The sequence below is a fragment of the Epinephelus fuscoguttatus genome, linkage group LG17 (genome assembly GCF_011397635.1).
Source record: "Epinephelus fuscoguttatus linkage group LG17, E.fuscoguttatus.final_Chr_v1".
In the NCBI taxonomy this organism is placed as follows: Eukaryota; Metazoa; Chordata; class Actinopteri; order Perciformes; family Serranidae; genus Epinephelus; species Epinephelus fuscoguttatus.
In genome coordinates, this window is record NC_064768.1 from 22,286,024 (window position 1) to 22,303,654 (window position 17,631).

Below are 17,631 nucleotides of genomic sequence, written 5' to 3' on the forward strand. Positions count from 1 at the left end.
GAGCACCACTCCATCCACGTTGTGTTCAAGCCACCAAATTACCAAACACACACAAGAGCAGAACCATGTACTTGATCCCAATGAACATGGCTGTGTGCCTCTGTTTGTATCTCCACTGGCTTAGCGGGCGCATGAAAATAAATAAGACTTTGGAATGAGTTCAACAGGTAAGCTGGTGTGTGAGAGCAGAGTGGCTATAATTGTGTTTTATTACATGTATCTTTGATCTTCAGTGAGAAAACATTGTCTTCTCTAACGCACGGGTGTCCTTATTTAGCCCACTTTGTTTATCTGTTGAACAAAAATGGAATGAGAGAAAGGCTGTGTCTAGCTGAACACAGCTCATATTTGACCTTTACATCCAGACCAGCCAATAGCTAAAGTGGAAACTCATGAATAACATTGAGAGAGAGGCAATCTGTCAGGAAGCATCAAGCCAGCTGATTTATTAAAGGGTCACCTCTGTCAAAACACTTAAATACAGCTAAATATGTTGTTTGGAACATCAGTGAGAAAATAAAGTGAATGTATCTTGAAAATGTGCCCTTTATATCGCAACACTAAACCAATACAAAGAGACAGACAGAGTGGTAATCACTTTATTAAATGCAATAAAGCGATTGCAAAACTAAACACAAATAAACTACAAAAATAACCATCAAATCGCAATGTCCTTCTGTCCACTCCTACAACACTTTATGAGAGAGAGAGAGAGAGACGGAGACAGAGAGACGGACAGAGAGAATGAGAGAGGGAGTCCATGTGGCACCTTGATTAATGGACAGATGGCAAGGCCACTAAGCCAACTCTCTCTCTGTCTGTGTGTGTGGGTGTGTGAACTCCAGGGGAGCTCAGTTGATCGGCCTGAATATACTGACTCAACAGAGGGTGCTATATGTCAAACTGATACACACACAAACACACACAAGCACATATGTTTACTTCAAACAGGAAAGAAGCAAAGGAAAGAAACTTCAGTGTGCCAGCAGGGTACAACGGCTACACTAAATGACTGTCTTTGTATGTGTGTGTGTGTGTGTGTGTGTGTGTGTACGTACCCATTAAAGCTCTGACCAGAGCGAGGGCCATTGGAACGCTGTGTGCCAGCTTAATGATGTCATCAATCATTCTCCTTGTCCATTGGTCAGTCTATCTGCTCCCGTAGGCAGCCTGTTAAAATGGCCAAACACAGTGATCTAAGGCTCAGTGTGAGCCCGTGGCATTTAAAAAAAGTTTTCACCCAAAAAAATCTGATTTGAAGTGTATTCGACTTGCATTAAAGTTTTCTGTAATATTCATACAAAGTCCAATTTTCTTGACTTGATGGCACCAAATAAAAACTGTCAAACACACTCAAGACAAAAGGGTACCTGTAATTAAAAATGAACACGATAGCTTTGACAAGTAATATGTGTCCTTGTTATCGACGTGAAAATAGAAGATGGCCCCCAACCATTTCTGTCAAAATCGTGATTTGAGGTTTTCATTTTAGCTTACCTGTCTGGTTGGTTACACATCATCCTTGTCAAAGTGACTTTAATAAGAAATTTCCTTTTATGGGTACGATCCTTTAATAATTAATAAACTTTAATCATGAAGTTCCTTTGATAAGAAATTACCATCATAAGGAAGTTAACCATTTTTTAAAATCACCTCACACTTAGCTTGTAGGCATTTTGTGATGGACTGGTAGATTATGTTGCAATGTCACCAAAGCACACCACTGATTGATTTCTGACTTTATAAGCTCAGAAAATAGACACAGTCTAAGCACTGATAGCCAAAATATCTTCTTACTGGATAAAATTTACTTCATGAGCCACACCAATAGCAATAGTAACAGTTTACAAACGAGCACTGGGAGCAAAGATGTATTTGTACCAAGAGGACGTTGCTGGTCAAGTAGCATGCCATTTCCAAATAAGCCCATGAATTGTGTACTTCTGAAAACTCATCCGTATGATTTGATTTTAGTTTCTATCTGATCCACCTCATCCCCAATTCTGTGTATGCTCTCTGGTTGGGGTGGAGGGTCAGGCAGATAATCTGGAACAGGTAGGGGTTAAGTGTCCTTGGTATGCTTCAGCAGGTATTGCTGTATGGATGATTGAACCTGAGCCCTCCGCTGTGGGGACAACTCACTAACCGCAAAGGCCGTCCTGCTGAGAAAGCAGCAGTTATAGACCTTGAGTGTGAGGCAGAGATCAGACCAAAGGAAGCACTTACGACTCTCTGCTATGCTAGAATGGAGAACCACGTCAAAACATTGTGAAGCCGAACAGCGTTAAGATTCAGGCTCTGAAAACATTTCTCACAACAACCTTCCCAGTGCAGTTATGCTCTGAAGCCACAAAACAAAACTTTGGAGAACTGTGAGCAAGGGCATTTTAGCTACACTATAGGCTTTGGCAGTGTGATCCTTGCCTGAAACATCATTTAATTTTGGTCCGCATCCCAACGGTTTATGTGAGTGTGCATTTGTGCGTGTGTGTTAGAGTGAGAGAGAGAAAGTGAGACTCCTGGGGGAATCCAGTTGATCCGAATATATAAACTCAAAAGAGGATATGTTGCTACACACACACACACACACACACACACACACACACACACACTGCGGTTTCTGCCTTAAGCATTCAGTTAATCTCGCTTGTGATTCCAACAATATGCTTTTAGTACCAGATAGACCTCATCAAAATTTTTAATTTGATCTAGAATTCATTATCGCTTCAATGATAGTGTGGCCCTTTTGGCTTCAAGCCCTCCATACTGTGTGCCAGTATAAATAATGATGAGAGGGAGAGAAGGAGATTCAGAAAAGGACAGAGACAGAAACGAAGTTGGACACACAGACGGACAGAGAAGCTGCGAGACAGCCATTATGAAAATACTCCATCACAAGTAGAAGTCCTGCATTCATAATTTTGCTTAAAACTGCACACTGTGTTTTTATCACTAACAATGCATCACATGACATGTAATATAAAAGGTGCCACTCCTATAATTAGCACTGATGTGCACCTCCATGGAGCTTTTAGTGTCTTTTAGCTCATTGTTTCGTTTTTCCAGCCTCCAAACTCAGCGCTCATCAACCTAATCTCAAGCAAGCTGATTTTTCTTTCAGTGAAAAAGCACTGATGTATGCTACCTGCCGAGCACTGAACTGCAGATGGACAACTTAAGCAACTTGTCAGTGAACATAGCTGAGTATTTAGCAGCTAAAGGGCCAGAAATGTTCCTTTGAACGTGGTGGACACCAAAACCGAGCAAAAAGGAGATGGAGTATTGGACGTATATGCATCAGGTTGTCAGACTACAACCTCTAAATTAATGGTAATGTCAGTAACATATGTGGGCTACATAGGCAACTGTATGCCAACACTTTAGGTAAGGTGAGCAAATTTCTAAAGTAGCAATATGTCAGTGTTGTGTTTACAGTTGGTTTAGCTGCCCCCAAAAGGCTAAAAGTATTGATTAATCCAGCTTTGAAGATATACCATGCAAGATATTCCTAGAAACAATGTATAGACTTACACAGAAGTACTCCCTCTCACTCATCCAGTGACCCACTAGAAGTGTATGGTGGTATATTTTTCTGCAGAGACTCTGCCCTCTGTCTGTATTGTCTTCTTATTACACAGCTTTATCAAATACTCAGTTCTGATTGGTCATTGGTTTTGAAGAGCAGACTGTTCTTATGAATAACAGAACATTGCTATGGGCATAGTTAACATCATAGACATTGAGCAGAAGCAATAAATCCTTTTTAAAGAAATATTTTGTGTCAAAGTATTGTTTTTCTTAGTAAGTAGCCGTGTAGAAAGTGGGATACATACGGCAAGTGGGATGTTGTTACAAAATGTACCTGTTTAGGTTGATTTAAGACCCTTTCGAACCCTAGTAGGGTTCATTTCGTAATAATGACCACCTTACTATTTGTAATTCATTACTTATTTTGCTGTGCTTGGAATGTTCCTGGAGAGAGCACTCAAGTGAGATTGGGACTTTATAAAAAGGTAGCTACCAGGTGTCAGACCGTAAGCAGCACACCTACAAAAAAGGCAGACACAGTGCTGAAAAAATGCAGAAAAAGTATAGTGAGGCAAAACACCAAACGGACAAAGCTTGTGAATCGGAGGTTGGCTTCCACTTTCACTGCTAACAAACAGGAGCCAACAATTCCTGCATAGTATACCTTTTTGTAGAAGTACAGAAGTATAAATAATAATATAATATAATTAAAGCATCAACATAAGCATTTTTCATACCGATTTTAGATCATTATACATATACTGTGTGTACTCTATATACACATAATATTTTCCTGAGACCTATACTTTTGTTTGGTATACCTTTCCAGTTTCTCCTAGCTATTTCGGGATCAGTAGGACCAAATGACTATAAAAAAGTAAACATTGTTAATGATAATTAAGTCCCAGTGTCCTCAAGTGAGACCATAATAAAGACCCCATGTCTTCAAAGGAGTACTTCCTAATTAACAGTGTCTTAGTTTGTTCCTGTTGCTAAAATTGATCAAATGTGTTGGCTTATCAAACTACAAATTCATGAATAAACAAGTTTCAACCCTAAAATGTGATCAGGTTATTGGACCTTGTCCACTTTTGTGTTGGGATCGGCTGCAGGTTGACTTGGCAAAAGTGTCCATGAATGAGGACAACAGGTCTAAGTTAAATAGAATGAAGTATAAGCTCAAGTAAACCCAAACTGTGATGTACTCATGTGAGGACACAGGGTCTCAGAAGGATATGTACGAAATTTTATAAAGTGATGTTTGTACCTAAAGTCTTTACCAGCAAAGGAGCTAGTAGCTACAGTGGTCAGCTAAATGTGGTGAGCTAAAAGGTACAAAACTTCAACTTTAAATTCGAAAGCATTATAAAGTCAGATAAAATGATAAAGCTCAAGTTGGCACGTAAAATTGTGCTTAGTCAATATTACTCTGATGAGTAAAACATACAGAAGACACAAGCATAATGGGCAGGAAGAAAAATAGAGAGAAGGAGAGATAGACAGACACTAAGAGTAAATGATGAAGTGCACTGTAAATCATGAACTACATACACTTCCTGTTACAGGGAGCGAGACACCGTGAAAAAAAGGTGCAGAGAGAAAGACAGAGACAGACGGATAGATGCAGGGAGCCGCAGAGAGAAGGGTGGAGTTTAATATAAATTATGGGATGTTAGCTCCTCTGGTAATTCTGGTGATAACTCTCTCCGCGCTATCGCTATAGCAACACCGTGCCCATTCTGCTGTTGGCACAGTGATGGGATGGCCATTCGTTCAGGCCACGCTGATTGAGCTGTCAACGCACACACATACGCACCCTTTCACATAGACACACATACACACACTTTGAGACATGCAGATAGGTCATTTCTCATGTGCAACTCAAACACACACGCATACACACATCTCATCTCTGTGTATCTATCAGTTTATAAATTGCAGTGAGCTGAACACAAGAGAAGGTCAACTGAAGATGCATTGAGAATTAGAGAAACAAGCATCAAGCGGGTTCAGTCAGGGGGAACTCAGGCAGAGATCCAGAAGACAGGGAGACAGGAAAACACAGAGACACAGACAGAGAGACAGACTAGAGAGATATAGGGTTGTCTCTAAGGGATCTTGTACTTGTTCTGACACTCTCTTACAGCACCTCACGGACACACCCCATTACACACACAAAGAAACACAAACACACTGTGGTATGATTTTTTTACTTGCCCCTTGCCTTCATTCTCACCACCAAGTCACAGAGGTGTGTTTGTGTGGGTGCATTTTTATTTTGTGAACTGAGTTTGCACGGTGAGAATGTGTGTTTTTCGGATGCACGTCCCGGGAGTTTTGCCACACATAAACCTGCTGTGACACCGCGAATTGCGTGTGCTTGCAAGCCTATTATTTTGCCGCGTTAAGTTTTTCTTGGATGCACAGCACATGTCAATGTATGTGTCACTGCATGTGCACATGTGCCTGTTTGTAAAATGTGGCCATATAAACATTCATGCTTTTGTTTTGTTTTTTGTGTGTGTGTGTGTGTGTGTGTGTGTGTGTGTGTGTGCGTGTGGGTTTGTGTGTGCCGTTGTTAACTGTACGTGTTCCCGCGGCCTACCGCTGAACAAACTAATTAAGGAACAAACACCGCTTCAAACCAACCAGAAAATTACCTCCCAACTCTAACAGGACGACCCAAGGACAGACAAGCAGGTTCTCTATCACATCCAGTCAGAGCACACAGCCTAATAAAGGCTTGGTTGGTTTATCGAACAACTAGCATGTGTCATTTTCAACACCCCACTGAGTGTAGCTTCAGAGTTAGTGTTGGTGAGTTTGTATGAATTTGTTTTGACACACAGTAGGTTAATATGCTTCTATGGATTCACATAGAGACTTTTACGGGGTTCACACAAGGTGCTTAAAGTGCTTTAGGGAAAAAAATCAAGCACTGAAAAGCCTTGAAAACAGCCCCTTTTTTTAAATAAAGAACATAAAAGTCCTTGAAATTTGAATGAACCACATAACACTTTTATTTCGACAAAGTTTTTTCATTCTTGCATAAGTGTTCAGAATCAGAATTTGCTCGGCTTTCTTACATTAAATTCTGACATGTCACCATCTCACGCCACTCCTCCCCTTTATTCATTGCCTTGATGTTGTATTTCCCAACACCGAAGTTTATTTTTACTTCGCAACTAAAGCAAGCCAGTAAGACTATGTTGGCATGTCTAAACTTAACATGACTTAGATTGACGAGCCAGCCTTTGGATTGACTGGTTGTCTCTTGTTATATATTTTATTATTTGGAAATTCTAAAATGCTTGAGAGGTCTGAGAGGCCTTTGCAGATTTGTGATGTGGCTAAAGCACCCCTAGTCCAATTGTAGCACCGTGCCTGAATGTTAGATGTGCGTAGTCCCAAGCTGCATTTTTGTTTTTATGTCTTTTTAAGATGGAATGTAATTCTTACCCAGCTAGAAGTTGGAAGTTGTTGACTTTCAATAGATTTTGAGAGTAAATTGCTGGTGAGTGTCTCTATCAGTCAATACTAGCTAATCCTGTGGTATTTCACAGCCAATAGCTTCCAATTAAGTACTTCTATCGAGGGAGACGTCGCTGACAGTATCAATAACATCTTTCTGACCTTCTGCTTCTCTTTCTGTTCTAGTCCGCACTTAAGAATTCTCCCTTCTCTTCTTTTCCTTGTCTGTCATCACACTCTTGAAATTGTATTAGTGTCACTTATAGTTGTTTTTACTACACCGCTATTTTGATCCACACGTGCTAGATTTTGCTGATGGATGTGTTCTGAGAGTCTGCAGCTAAACATAAACCTAATGGCTTAATTATGCAGGTAATTGTCTCTCTGTTGTGCTGTAACTCAGCAGTACACAACTGTTGATGCTTATACCACTGCAAATTCTACAGTTGCCACTCAAAACAATGACATTATGTTCTTTTATCTCTGTTCACAGTGAAGACATGTGGCAGTAATCTTCAAGGGCCGTCAGGAACCTTCACATCTCCGAACTTCCCAATTCAGTATGAGAGCAACGCTCAGTGTGTGTGGATAATTACTGCTTCAAATCCCAATAAGGTAAATCTCCTTTTGTCTCTCACTCTTTGTCTCTCTGTCCATCAATTGAACTCTCAAATTCAAATTGTTGTTAACATGTTGCTCTTAATCATTTTGGAACAAAACACAGATTATGCTTGTCTGTGATTTATACATGTTTGCCATACCCACTCAAACACATGCAGGAGTAAATCTAATTCACAAATCAATATATTCATATGTAAAATACTGTATGCCTAAACCCTGGTGCTAATTTGTAAAAAAAATAAATAAATAAAAACTGTTAATTGTATTGTAAAAGTACTTAATTATAAAACAATATCAATCAACTAACACATGTGGAATGCAATTATTGTTATATGAATCCATACATATTTGGATTTTGCAAGTAGGCCATGTCCACATAGTGTTTTTTTTTTTGTTTTTTGTTTTTTTTCTCAGAGCACCAATGTGTTCTTTTAATTGTACCCAGTGAGGAGAGAGTGTATGCGGGAGCCTAGACAAAAGGCAAAGTGCCCAGTGTCTTTTATGTGCCACCACTCCAAGCGCTTCTAGTTAAAAAAAAATCCCAGAACCTTTTAGAAAAGTGTCACTGTTGCTTCGTTTCTGTCTTCCCTGAGCTGTATGATGTTAGTAAGAAACTTTTACAACAAAGACAGAAAAGCCCATTTGTGGGAACAGATCAGCTGGGCACTGAATGTTGCTGGTGAGTGTTGTGCTTTTTACCATCTGCCTTATAAGCTTGTTGTTAGCCTCCTCAGCCCTTGGTTAGTGTAGAGTTGTGTTAGCTACCTATCTTAGGTTGATGTCAAGTTATTGTCGTCATAGAAGGAAAACCCACATGAAGCACTTCATCAAAAAAGCACTTGCAGGTGAATGATGGAGTGGAAGTGGAAACAACAGCAGCATTGGCAGAGCAAAAGTAGGGAGTGCTTATCATATATAAAAAAAAAAAAAATTAAACAGTCACCTTTTGTCATGTTTGCTAGAACTGTCACTATATTCACACAGCAGTAAATAAGACAGATAATCTGTAAAGAAAATCATATACCTCTGTCTACTCTACTGCCTTGTAGCGCTTCTAATAATATTACTACACTCGAACAAAAATAACCAATCAAAGCCGAAGATTCTCGAACGCAGCTGTCAATCACTGTTTGCAAACTGTGGTCAAACTGTCAGACGAGGCAGCAGTGATCAACTACGAATCCAGATTGCTGCTGTATGATACCCTGCTGGATGGCGTTAGTTCGAAATGCTGCCAGTAACAATGTAATTTAGGGAGCTGGAAAGTTCCTCTATGGTGGGTGAGAGGAGCGGTAGATGGGTCCAACAACCCAGGACTTTCACCTGTGAGGCCAAGGTTTGCCTCCTGTATGAATATTTTCTAAACCTTAACACGTGCTTTAAGTGCCAAAACCTAACCACATGCTTTGCTGCATGGCTTAAAATAACACACCGTCCCGGAATGTCAACAGCAAACACAGGAGGATACCTAGCATGTAATATGTAAATGCGAATGACACTGACCAAGCAGCAATATGGGAAGCAAGTGGGGATGAGAACAGGTTGGGATTACCTATTTATCTCCTTAAATGTTTTCAGAAACATATTTTAGTGTACTGTTTAGCTGTAAAATGAGAACGTTGGTGCACTGTGGGCAGAGTTTGGTGATCACTAAGCTATTTCCAATAAGGCAGCTAGGTCACTAACTTCCTCATTTTACAGTTAAACAGCACATATGCAAATATGTTTCTGAGAACATTTGAGGTGAGAAATAGGCAAGGCAGTAACAAAATCTTCAGATTTCATCAGCACTGCCTAGTTTGACAATTTGACCACAGTTCATGAGCAGCTGTTGACAGGATTGACTGCTTTGTTAGAGGCTCTGATTGGTTGTTTATGGTGCACCACGGAATAAAGTGACAGTTTCAGTAAATTTTACAAAAAAATTTTTATCACAATAATATCCAACTGTAGCTTTAAAGTTCACCTTATTGTAAAAAGTGTGTTGGATATACGGTATGCTGCAGTGAGTACCGTTGTTGTCTGCAGTCCTTACAGCCATTTACAAAGTTAGTTTAGCAGCATTTTTACATAAGTGAAATGTGTTGATGATTATTCATGTAGGAGGCACTGTAAATTATATGCTAGTCAGAGCATATCAGTGTCTAATTCTGTGTGATTGGTTAATCCTACAAAGGTGCAGACGATAGGCTGGAGGTTAGATGGATGGCCGTGATTGGTTGCTTTATGTCCCAGGAGAAATCCAATTGGTATTCAGGAGACACGTCCTTATTCCTCTCAGGGTCACTGTGGTGACCGCTCTGTCGTCAATGGCAACACCTGCGTCAGCACCATAGGGACAGACATACACATATGCGCAGACACTCACGCACACAGATACACTGTAACATACATGTGTACTCAGATGCACACAGTTCTTCTTTTAGCACCCTCACAAATACATGCGCGCACACACACACACGCACACACGTTCGCTCTTTGCTCCTGCTCAAAACCTTTGTCTCTCTCTTACCCCCCTACTCTCACACAGCTCTCCCTGTCACAGCCCAAGGCCTCTGGTTTATGGCCTAGAGCAATACATTCTCTGTTGAAGGCTACACTGTGTATGTGACTGTTTAAGGCTATAATACTAATGCCCTGCTGCACCCTGTGGGGTGTGTGTGTGTGTGTGTGTGTGTGTGTGTGTGTGTGTGTGTGTGTGTGTGTGTAAGAAGTTGAAAATTAATGTATATGTATGATTATGGATATTGCCAAAGACGCTGAGCTGAATGAGGAACAGATCACCCGAAGCTACATCAAGTCAATTTTATGGCCCCTTATCTTAACCCCATCATGTGCTGTTATGCCCCTTTTTATTACATGTACATGTCATGCACCATACTGCACCACATATGTCATACACCACACTGAATCATATCCATGTCTTTTATCACACTACATCATATATACAATATGTCATGTACCAAGTACGACACTACATCAAACTTGAGATCTTCAAGGGTCTGTAAATTTGCACAGCACCTGACCTGAAGTGGATAAACATGCATTTAGAGCAAACACAGCAGCAGTGCCCTAAGGGCTAAGCCACATACCACATAAATCAAACCGTCCCTGAATCAAGTCTGGCCCGTCATCCCCCTTTCTCTTGTAAGGCCTAGAAACACCAAACCGACATCAAAGAACTAGTGGCAATGAAGGCCGACTGTTGTGTCGCCTCACATCTCTTGTAACTCGGCCAGAAAGTTGTGCTTGAACACACCGCAAAGACTGGGGTCAATGGCCAACTAGCACTTGCAATTTGTGTCCGTGTGAGAGGATATATCTCTGCATACCAGCAGATGGTGGTAGTCTGTGTTCGTCATTCAAAAGGGAAAACTGGGAGACTGACAGGATGGATTCAAGATGCTAATTAACTAGTTAGCACATTAACAACACAACCCGATATTGGAAGAACAAAGGATATTTAGCGTGTGCTAGTGAACCGTTACTGCTGAAGAGCTCAGTGGCTACAAAATAAATCTTGCCTGATATAAAACGTTAGTTTTGACTTCATGCCCTCTTGACTTCAGTTGTTTGTTTGCTTTCTGACCTCGTGCATGTGGCCAAACTGCCAATCAGAGGGATTTCTCTCACCGACTGGCTCAGTCAGGTCCGACGCTGATACAACATGCTGAATCGACCAATAAACAGCTAACAAGGTCCAACTAGTGACAACAATATAGGACACCGCAAAAACTAGAGCAACAAATGCTCACAGACGGCCAGACATTGACCAGTGGCTGACCACTGGTTCGTTGTGTCAACAGGGGAGAAGCACCAGTCCTAGGCCCCCTGCACTCTCTCTCTGGATTCATGATTCAAAATGTTATTTTATTCTACAAAGTTAGTTTGCATGCTTTCCCTTTTCTGTCTTTCTTCCTTCACTTTACTGAAACCCTGATTTCCCTTCCTTGGGGAAAGACATAAGTAGTAGTATACGTTGGTGCCCCATCTGCATGAGCAGTCACCCATTTGGCTTAGCTGTGTTTGAAGACAGCTCCGAGTGCAGGGTTCCACTAAACCATTTTGCACACAAATTACCTAAAAAGTAATCTTAAACAAAATAAACTCCAGCTGACCTGAAAACAACTGGAAACTGTGGTCACATTCATCAGTTCGACACTCATAGAAATTGTGTAAGACAGAGGAATGGAGGCTCTCAAAGAGCCAGATGAAGTAAGAAAGCACGAGAAAGGGATGAGCATGACAAAGAGTGACAAATCATTTAGTATAACTCCAAATCATTTCCTATCTTCATTCATTTTTCATCTGTCTTGGCAAGTTGTTTTATTCATGCGGGACACCTGTGAAGACGCACATGAGAGAGCATTCATATTAATCATATCATAAAGAAACTCAAAATCTCAATATGTAAATCTAGAACTCGCTCATGGATTCACATCTTTAGTGCTGTCAGACTTGTCTTACTGCCTTCAGATAAGTGTCATTTCTTTCCAGTGGATTTAAATGAAGATGCTTTAAAGTTGGTGAAGCCAATGGCATTAATCAATCAATTCAAATATATACTTTTCAAAAGGAATACATTTTTAAAGTTTAAATTCTTCAGTGACGTGCATTATGATTTAAAGGAGCATGCCAAGTATTATTATTCCAAGAAGAGCTATTCTTACCAATATCGTATACTTCAGTACACATTCATTAAATGAAAAAGGGGGATCAAATACCAGGGAGGCTTTTAATATATTGGAAAATAAATCAAATGGCGTTACCATTAATCACAATGTTGACTTCGTAATTATTAATTTCAAGGTTGCAAAATTACATGTTTTGGTTTAGAGACATTTGTCACCTTCAGTTAAAGACTTTGCTCACCGTTAGTGTTGAGGAAAATTTGTAAGTTCCTGATGGTTTAGGAATTCACATTCTGTCATGGCTCAAGTGAGTAGTTGCAACAGGAAATGGGAGATTCAGACACACATCTAATGGAGTCAAAGGTGATTTACTAGTTTAAAAAAAGGCTGATAATGGGCAGGTGGCGGAGGCAAACAAACAGCGGGGAATTGGCAGGTAAACAACAGGTAACAGGCGAGAATAGAGCGGGAGCACTGATGATCCAGCATACTGGCACTAAAAAGCTGTCCTCAGTTAGGAGGCTGATGAGGGAATGAGGGGCAGTTTAGTAGGCAGGTGAGTGGTCGGTTGATCTCCTGAGGAGCGAAGGCAACAAGATACATAAACACACACTGGGACTCGGAGGACAGAGAGTCTGAGGCTGAAGAGGGGGAAGCGCCACGACACATTTAGAGTAGAGGAATCGTCCCAACTGAGCCTGCTTCTCCCACTAGCAGAACATTGCTTTTTTATTGCTTGTACACGTCTCTCCCTGTTTCATCCTTTACTCCCTTTCTCTCATTCCCCTTGTCTCATCCTTCTTTTTTCACTTTTTTTTTTTACACTGCCCTTCCCTCCTCCTCCTCCCTCACTCCCAGAGGCAGTGTCCTCAGAATTACCCAGATTCTTCATTAAAGAGCTCGCCTGAAACCATCAAATTACTATGGAGGGAGAGAGAATAAGGAGAGGGAGGAGGGCACTCATATCGCTCTCTCTGTTGCACCCATTCTCACACATATTCTACATTTCTCACTGTCTCCTTCTCACATGCTGGAGGTAAAGAGACACGGGGTTTCTGGAGCAAACCCTTTCTTTTAGGGGTGTAATAGTACACAGAAGTCACACTTAGAGCCCGTCCCAATACCCCCCTTAGCCCTACCCCTTGGCCCTCCCCCTACATTTTTGCACGTTCCCGTGAGCGGTAGTGGTGTCCCAATTCCTTTTTGCGTGTAGGGGTAGGGGGCATAACGAGTGGTAGTGGGTAAGAAACTAGCCCTTTGGAGCGAGGGATTTCAGATGCTGACTTGCCAGGGGTAGACATCGGCATGGCTACCACTGAGCAAGAGACGGGGAAAAAAGTTCATACATAGCTAACGTTACCGTCATCAGGTTGCTTGTTAGCTAGCTATCTAGCTCGCACTATCTGTCATCTGTCCTGTTCTGCAAAATTGTCGGACTTTTCACATTACGATAACACGCCAGCTAGTATAACTATGCTGCCTCGTAATGTTTGCTGGTTAGCTAGCTAGCAGAAGTCCCTTGTCGTCTGTCGTTCATCAAACGAAGCATGACGAATGCAGCAAACGCAACTGGTAGGATGAATGAGACTCCATTGAAGATGCCGGTTGGAAATGTAGATGGCTTGCAGCTTCCTGTTTAAAATAGTTACATATGCGTGAATGTAACCAACGCGGTGACGTAGTGAATGGTGTCCCAATTCCTAGGGAAAGATTTCTACCCCTACCCCTCGTTGCTCCATTTTGAGGGCCAGGGGTAGTGGGCAAGGGCTAGGAGTAGGGCCAAGGGCTAAGGGATAGTGGGCAAGGGCTAGGAGTAGGGCCAAGGGCTAAGGGGTAGTGGGCAAGGGCTAGGAGTAGGGCCAAGGGCTAAGGGGTAGTGGACAAGGGAGGGTATTGGGATTGGGCCTTAAGTTCATACCCTGGTTCAGGAGTCAAGGTTTGGAGCGTCAGGGAAAACAACAAATTCATACAGATATATTTCTTTTCATTTATTTCAAAAAGACAGTAGTTGAATTGTCATAGACAGACTCAATCCTCTTGGGAGGGACTGAGAGCATTTTGCCCACTGCCAACTTTGGTAAACCCTTTTGATCATAAAAATAAGCAACATTTCAAACCCTTCTCTATTACACTGAACAAACATGCCCAAATAGTAGTAGGTCAAACCTGGCTTGAAAACTGAGAAGCATAATAAAAAGAAAGAAGAAGAATAAAAACTAAAACTTGGGCGTTAGTAAGAGTGTTAGCATTTGTTACCCTTGGCCCAGAGTCCTGCAGCAGGTTGGGTATGCGTTGGGTCACATGCAAAAAAAAAAAAAGTAATTTGTCGATGATAGTTTGTCTTAATTTTAATTCTTGTTTCAGATCTGGGTTTTAAAGAGTGATTGATGAGTGGATGATGCCACTAAATGTGCATCAGCATATTCAATTGACAAACCAAATAAGGAGCAGCAGGCAGGTCTTCCAGCTTTGACATTTCATTTGCACATGTCATAGTGTGGCTGACTCCCATGTCAATCTGCTTGTTGTGTTAACTTCAACATATGATGCTAAAAATGTGACTCATGCTCCTGAACCGCAGCACACCCAGCAAACTACATACCATTTACTCTGGGTGCACCGAACCGTGACCCCCTGTTGTGACCGTCTGGCACATATACACAAAGTGTTACAGCCCTACTCTCTTCTCTTCATCTCTTTCTTTCTCTGTCAGCCCCATTCCCTCATTCCCCCTCTGTCTTCCCACCCCTTTGCTCCCCCTCTCTCTCAGGTTAAGTGTTAATGGGGTTCTATAGCTCTCTGATGTTATTGCTTCATTTAGTTTTGGCAGAATGAGCCTTTAGAGCCAATTCATTCTCTCCTGTTCTCATTTAACCTTGGGGATGGCATGACGAGATGGCCATTACTGTACTTCTCTCTTTTCTCTTCTTTTCTCCTACCTCATCTCAGAAAACAGATCTCACTGTACTATTATCTTTTCTTCATTTCCCCCATCATTTAGTTTCTTCTTTTGTTTATGTCTTCTATGATATCAATGAGTCAAAGCACTTTCTTTCTATCATCTGTTTATGATGCGTAAGATAAGGTGATATTTGTTGCAACTTCATGTCTACTGTATGTGTCAGCTGTTGTTAAGTTGACTGAACACAGCTATATTAGAACATGTAAATGCTCTGTTATATAAATTGACAGCATTAGGTATGAACTGGCTTTGCGTTACTTCATATGCATTCGCATGCACAGTGTAATGCATAAATCATGGATATACTGTAAGATGACAACTGCAGAGCTGCCATGCTGCATGTTTAGTTAAATCCACTATGACAGACACCAAAGAATGCAAGGGCGCTCAGTGAGAAGGGGAAGTTACATTGCTGGGTAGGCTTTCTTTGTACTAATTTACAGTAACTGGGTATAGAAATGCCCTCTTGCCGAACAGAAATCAGACACACACTGAAGCCACGAGGCAGAAATCACAAGACAAAAACAAAATTACTGTACCAGCTCCTTTTTTCTTGTTGTAAGTCATTAAAATTGCGCGCTTCTGCATCTTCTTGGCATGACAAACAGCACTTTTCAGGACTCAGGTTAAGATGTGTTTAACACTAAGCAAAAGAGCCCTGTGATTCACAGGCATTTTTCAGTGCAGTAGTTGCATAGCAACAGTAAAAGGCATACATTGCCTTTGCCACAGGTTCCTGTGCCAAGTTGGTATCTCAAAAACGGGCACCTGGTGGATTCAGCTCAATGAAACAGAAGTAAGGGAAAAAAACACTAAGTTCCACTGGGCCTCAGTCATCAGTCTTCATCAGCTTAAGCCCAGGTCTTCTTCCAATGATGCAATTTATACCATCCAGGCAAGAGCATGTACAAGGGGAGCGGGTGGCAGAGGGTTTACTGTAATACTGTCACAGACAATCTATTATTCCCCGGCCCTGTCTGTGCCCTCTTTGCATCACTGCCTCGGCTCACCAGGTGTTTAAGATATTCCTGCAGTAACTGTATCTTCAAGGTATCCCTAGATCTTATTATGGTATGGGTAGGGAGGAGCCTCCCCCACCTCATTGTCTCCACGACAACCAAAGGAAGTGCTTTATCAAGCAGAAATCCAATTCTATCGCCTCATTGGCTAGAAGCCATAGATGGATGGAAAGAAGGAATGCAGCAGCCAATTAGAAAGAGAGAGACAGAGAGGGTGACAGCAAGAGAGGGGGAAAATAGAGAGAGGATGGAGGGAGAGAGGGAGAAAGATGGATGTTTCTATGAACACCAACCTATTAGAGGAGAGGGAAAATATGTAGAGTGCTTAGTTTCATCTATCGCACACTCACATACACAAGACTGAGAGAGATACAGAACGCGCACATAAACACTAACCCACACACTGTCAGTAATGAGGTTCCTATCTTAGTTGACTTCAGTGCAGCGTTCACATTCTTAGACACACACACACACACACACACACACACACACACACACAACTAGACACATGAGCAGAGTGTAATGTAGTTATATCCCAGCTGTGTTTAATGCTGTGTGAACAGTGCTGATGTGACATTAGGGTGTTCTGTAAAGGACGGATACAAGGAGATAGATGGGCCAGTTTCTGTCATCAGAACACACAGGCCTGCTCTGTCTTCATACACTGTATGGACAAACAGGTCTGCTCTCTTTCCTGCCATAGCAACAAAGACGGCTGGATGGTTTTCATTACATATCCAACTAACTGAGCCACCAATAACCATTGTTCCTGGCAGTTTCCATCACATGTTATGTGCAGGGCTGCCCCTGACCAAATTGGGGCCCTAAGCGAAATTTTATTTGGAGGCCCCCATCTCAAATGTATCATAGGTACAAAATGACCGTACAACAACTTGCCATTTAACTTGACAACCTTTATTGGCAATAACAAATGTACTGTAGATACAGTAGTTTGGCTGTATGAGTCAAATAAAATAAAAAATTCAACCTGAAATAAATAAATAAATATTAAATAAAAATAACTTCAAACTGAAATAAATAAATAAATAAATAAACAAATCTGAGTCACAAATAGCCATCAATTACTCATCAAAAGAAAGTAACTTCCACCACCTCAATCCCCCACCCTTGATTAAACACTGGAAATAAAATAAAAGAGGGAGACAGGTTTTTCCTATTTAATCTTATTTTGTTATATTTCTCCCTCTCCCCTCTCTGGAGGTGTCCGATCTCCCTCAGCCCTCCGCCTCTCCCACCTTAACACTGAAAACAGAAATAAAATACAGAGACATTCTTTTCTATTTTCATCTTATTTAGCTATATTTCTCCCTCTCCCCTCTCTGGGAGCATCCAACCTCCCGGCCCCGCACATACCCCCGAGGCTCGGGTCTCCCCCTCC

General features: G+C 41.4%; 1 protein-coding gene across 5 annotated transcripts in view; it reads left to right on the forward strand.

Moving 5' to 3' along the window:
- The window catches only part of csmd3b (CUB and Sushi multiple domains 3b), a 471,159-nt gene that overhangs the window by 303,203 nt on the left and 150,325 nt on the right, over positions 1-17,631 (forward strand). For all 5 annotated transcript variants that reach the window (XM_049601964.1, XM_049601965.1, XM_049601966.1 and 2 more), the window contains exon 10: positions 7,493-7,614. In XM_049601964.1, coding sequence (XP_049457921.1) covers positions 7,493-7,614 — 122 coding nt within the window. The remainder of the gene's footprint in view (positions 1-7,492; positions 7,615-17,631) is intronic.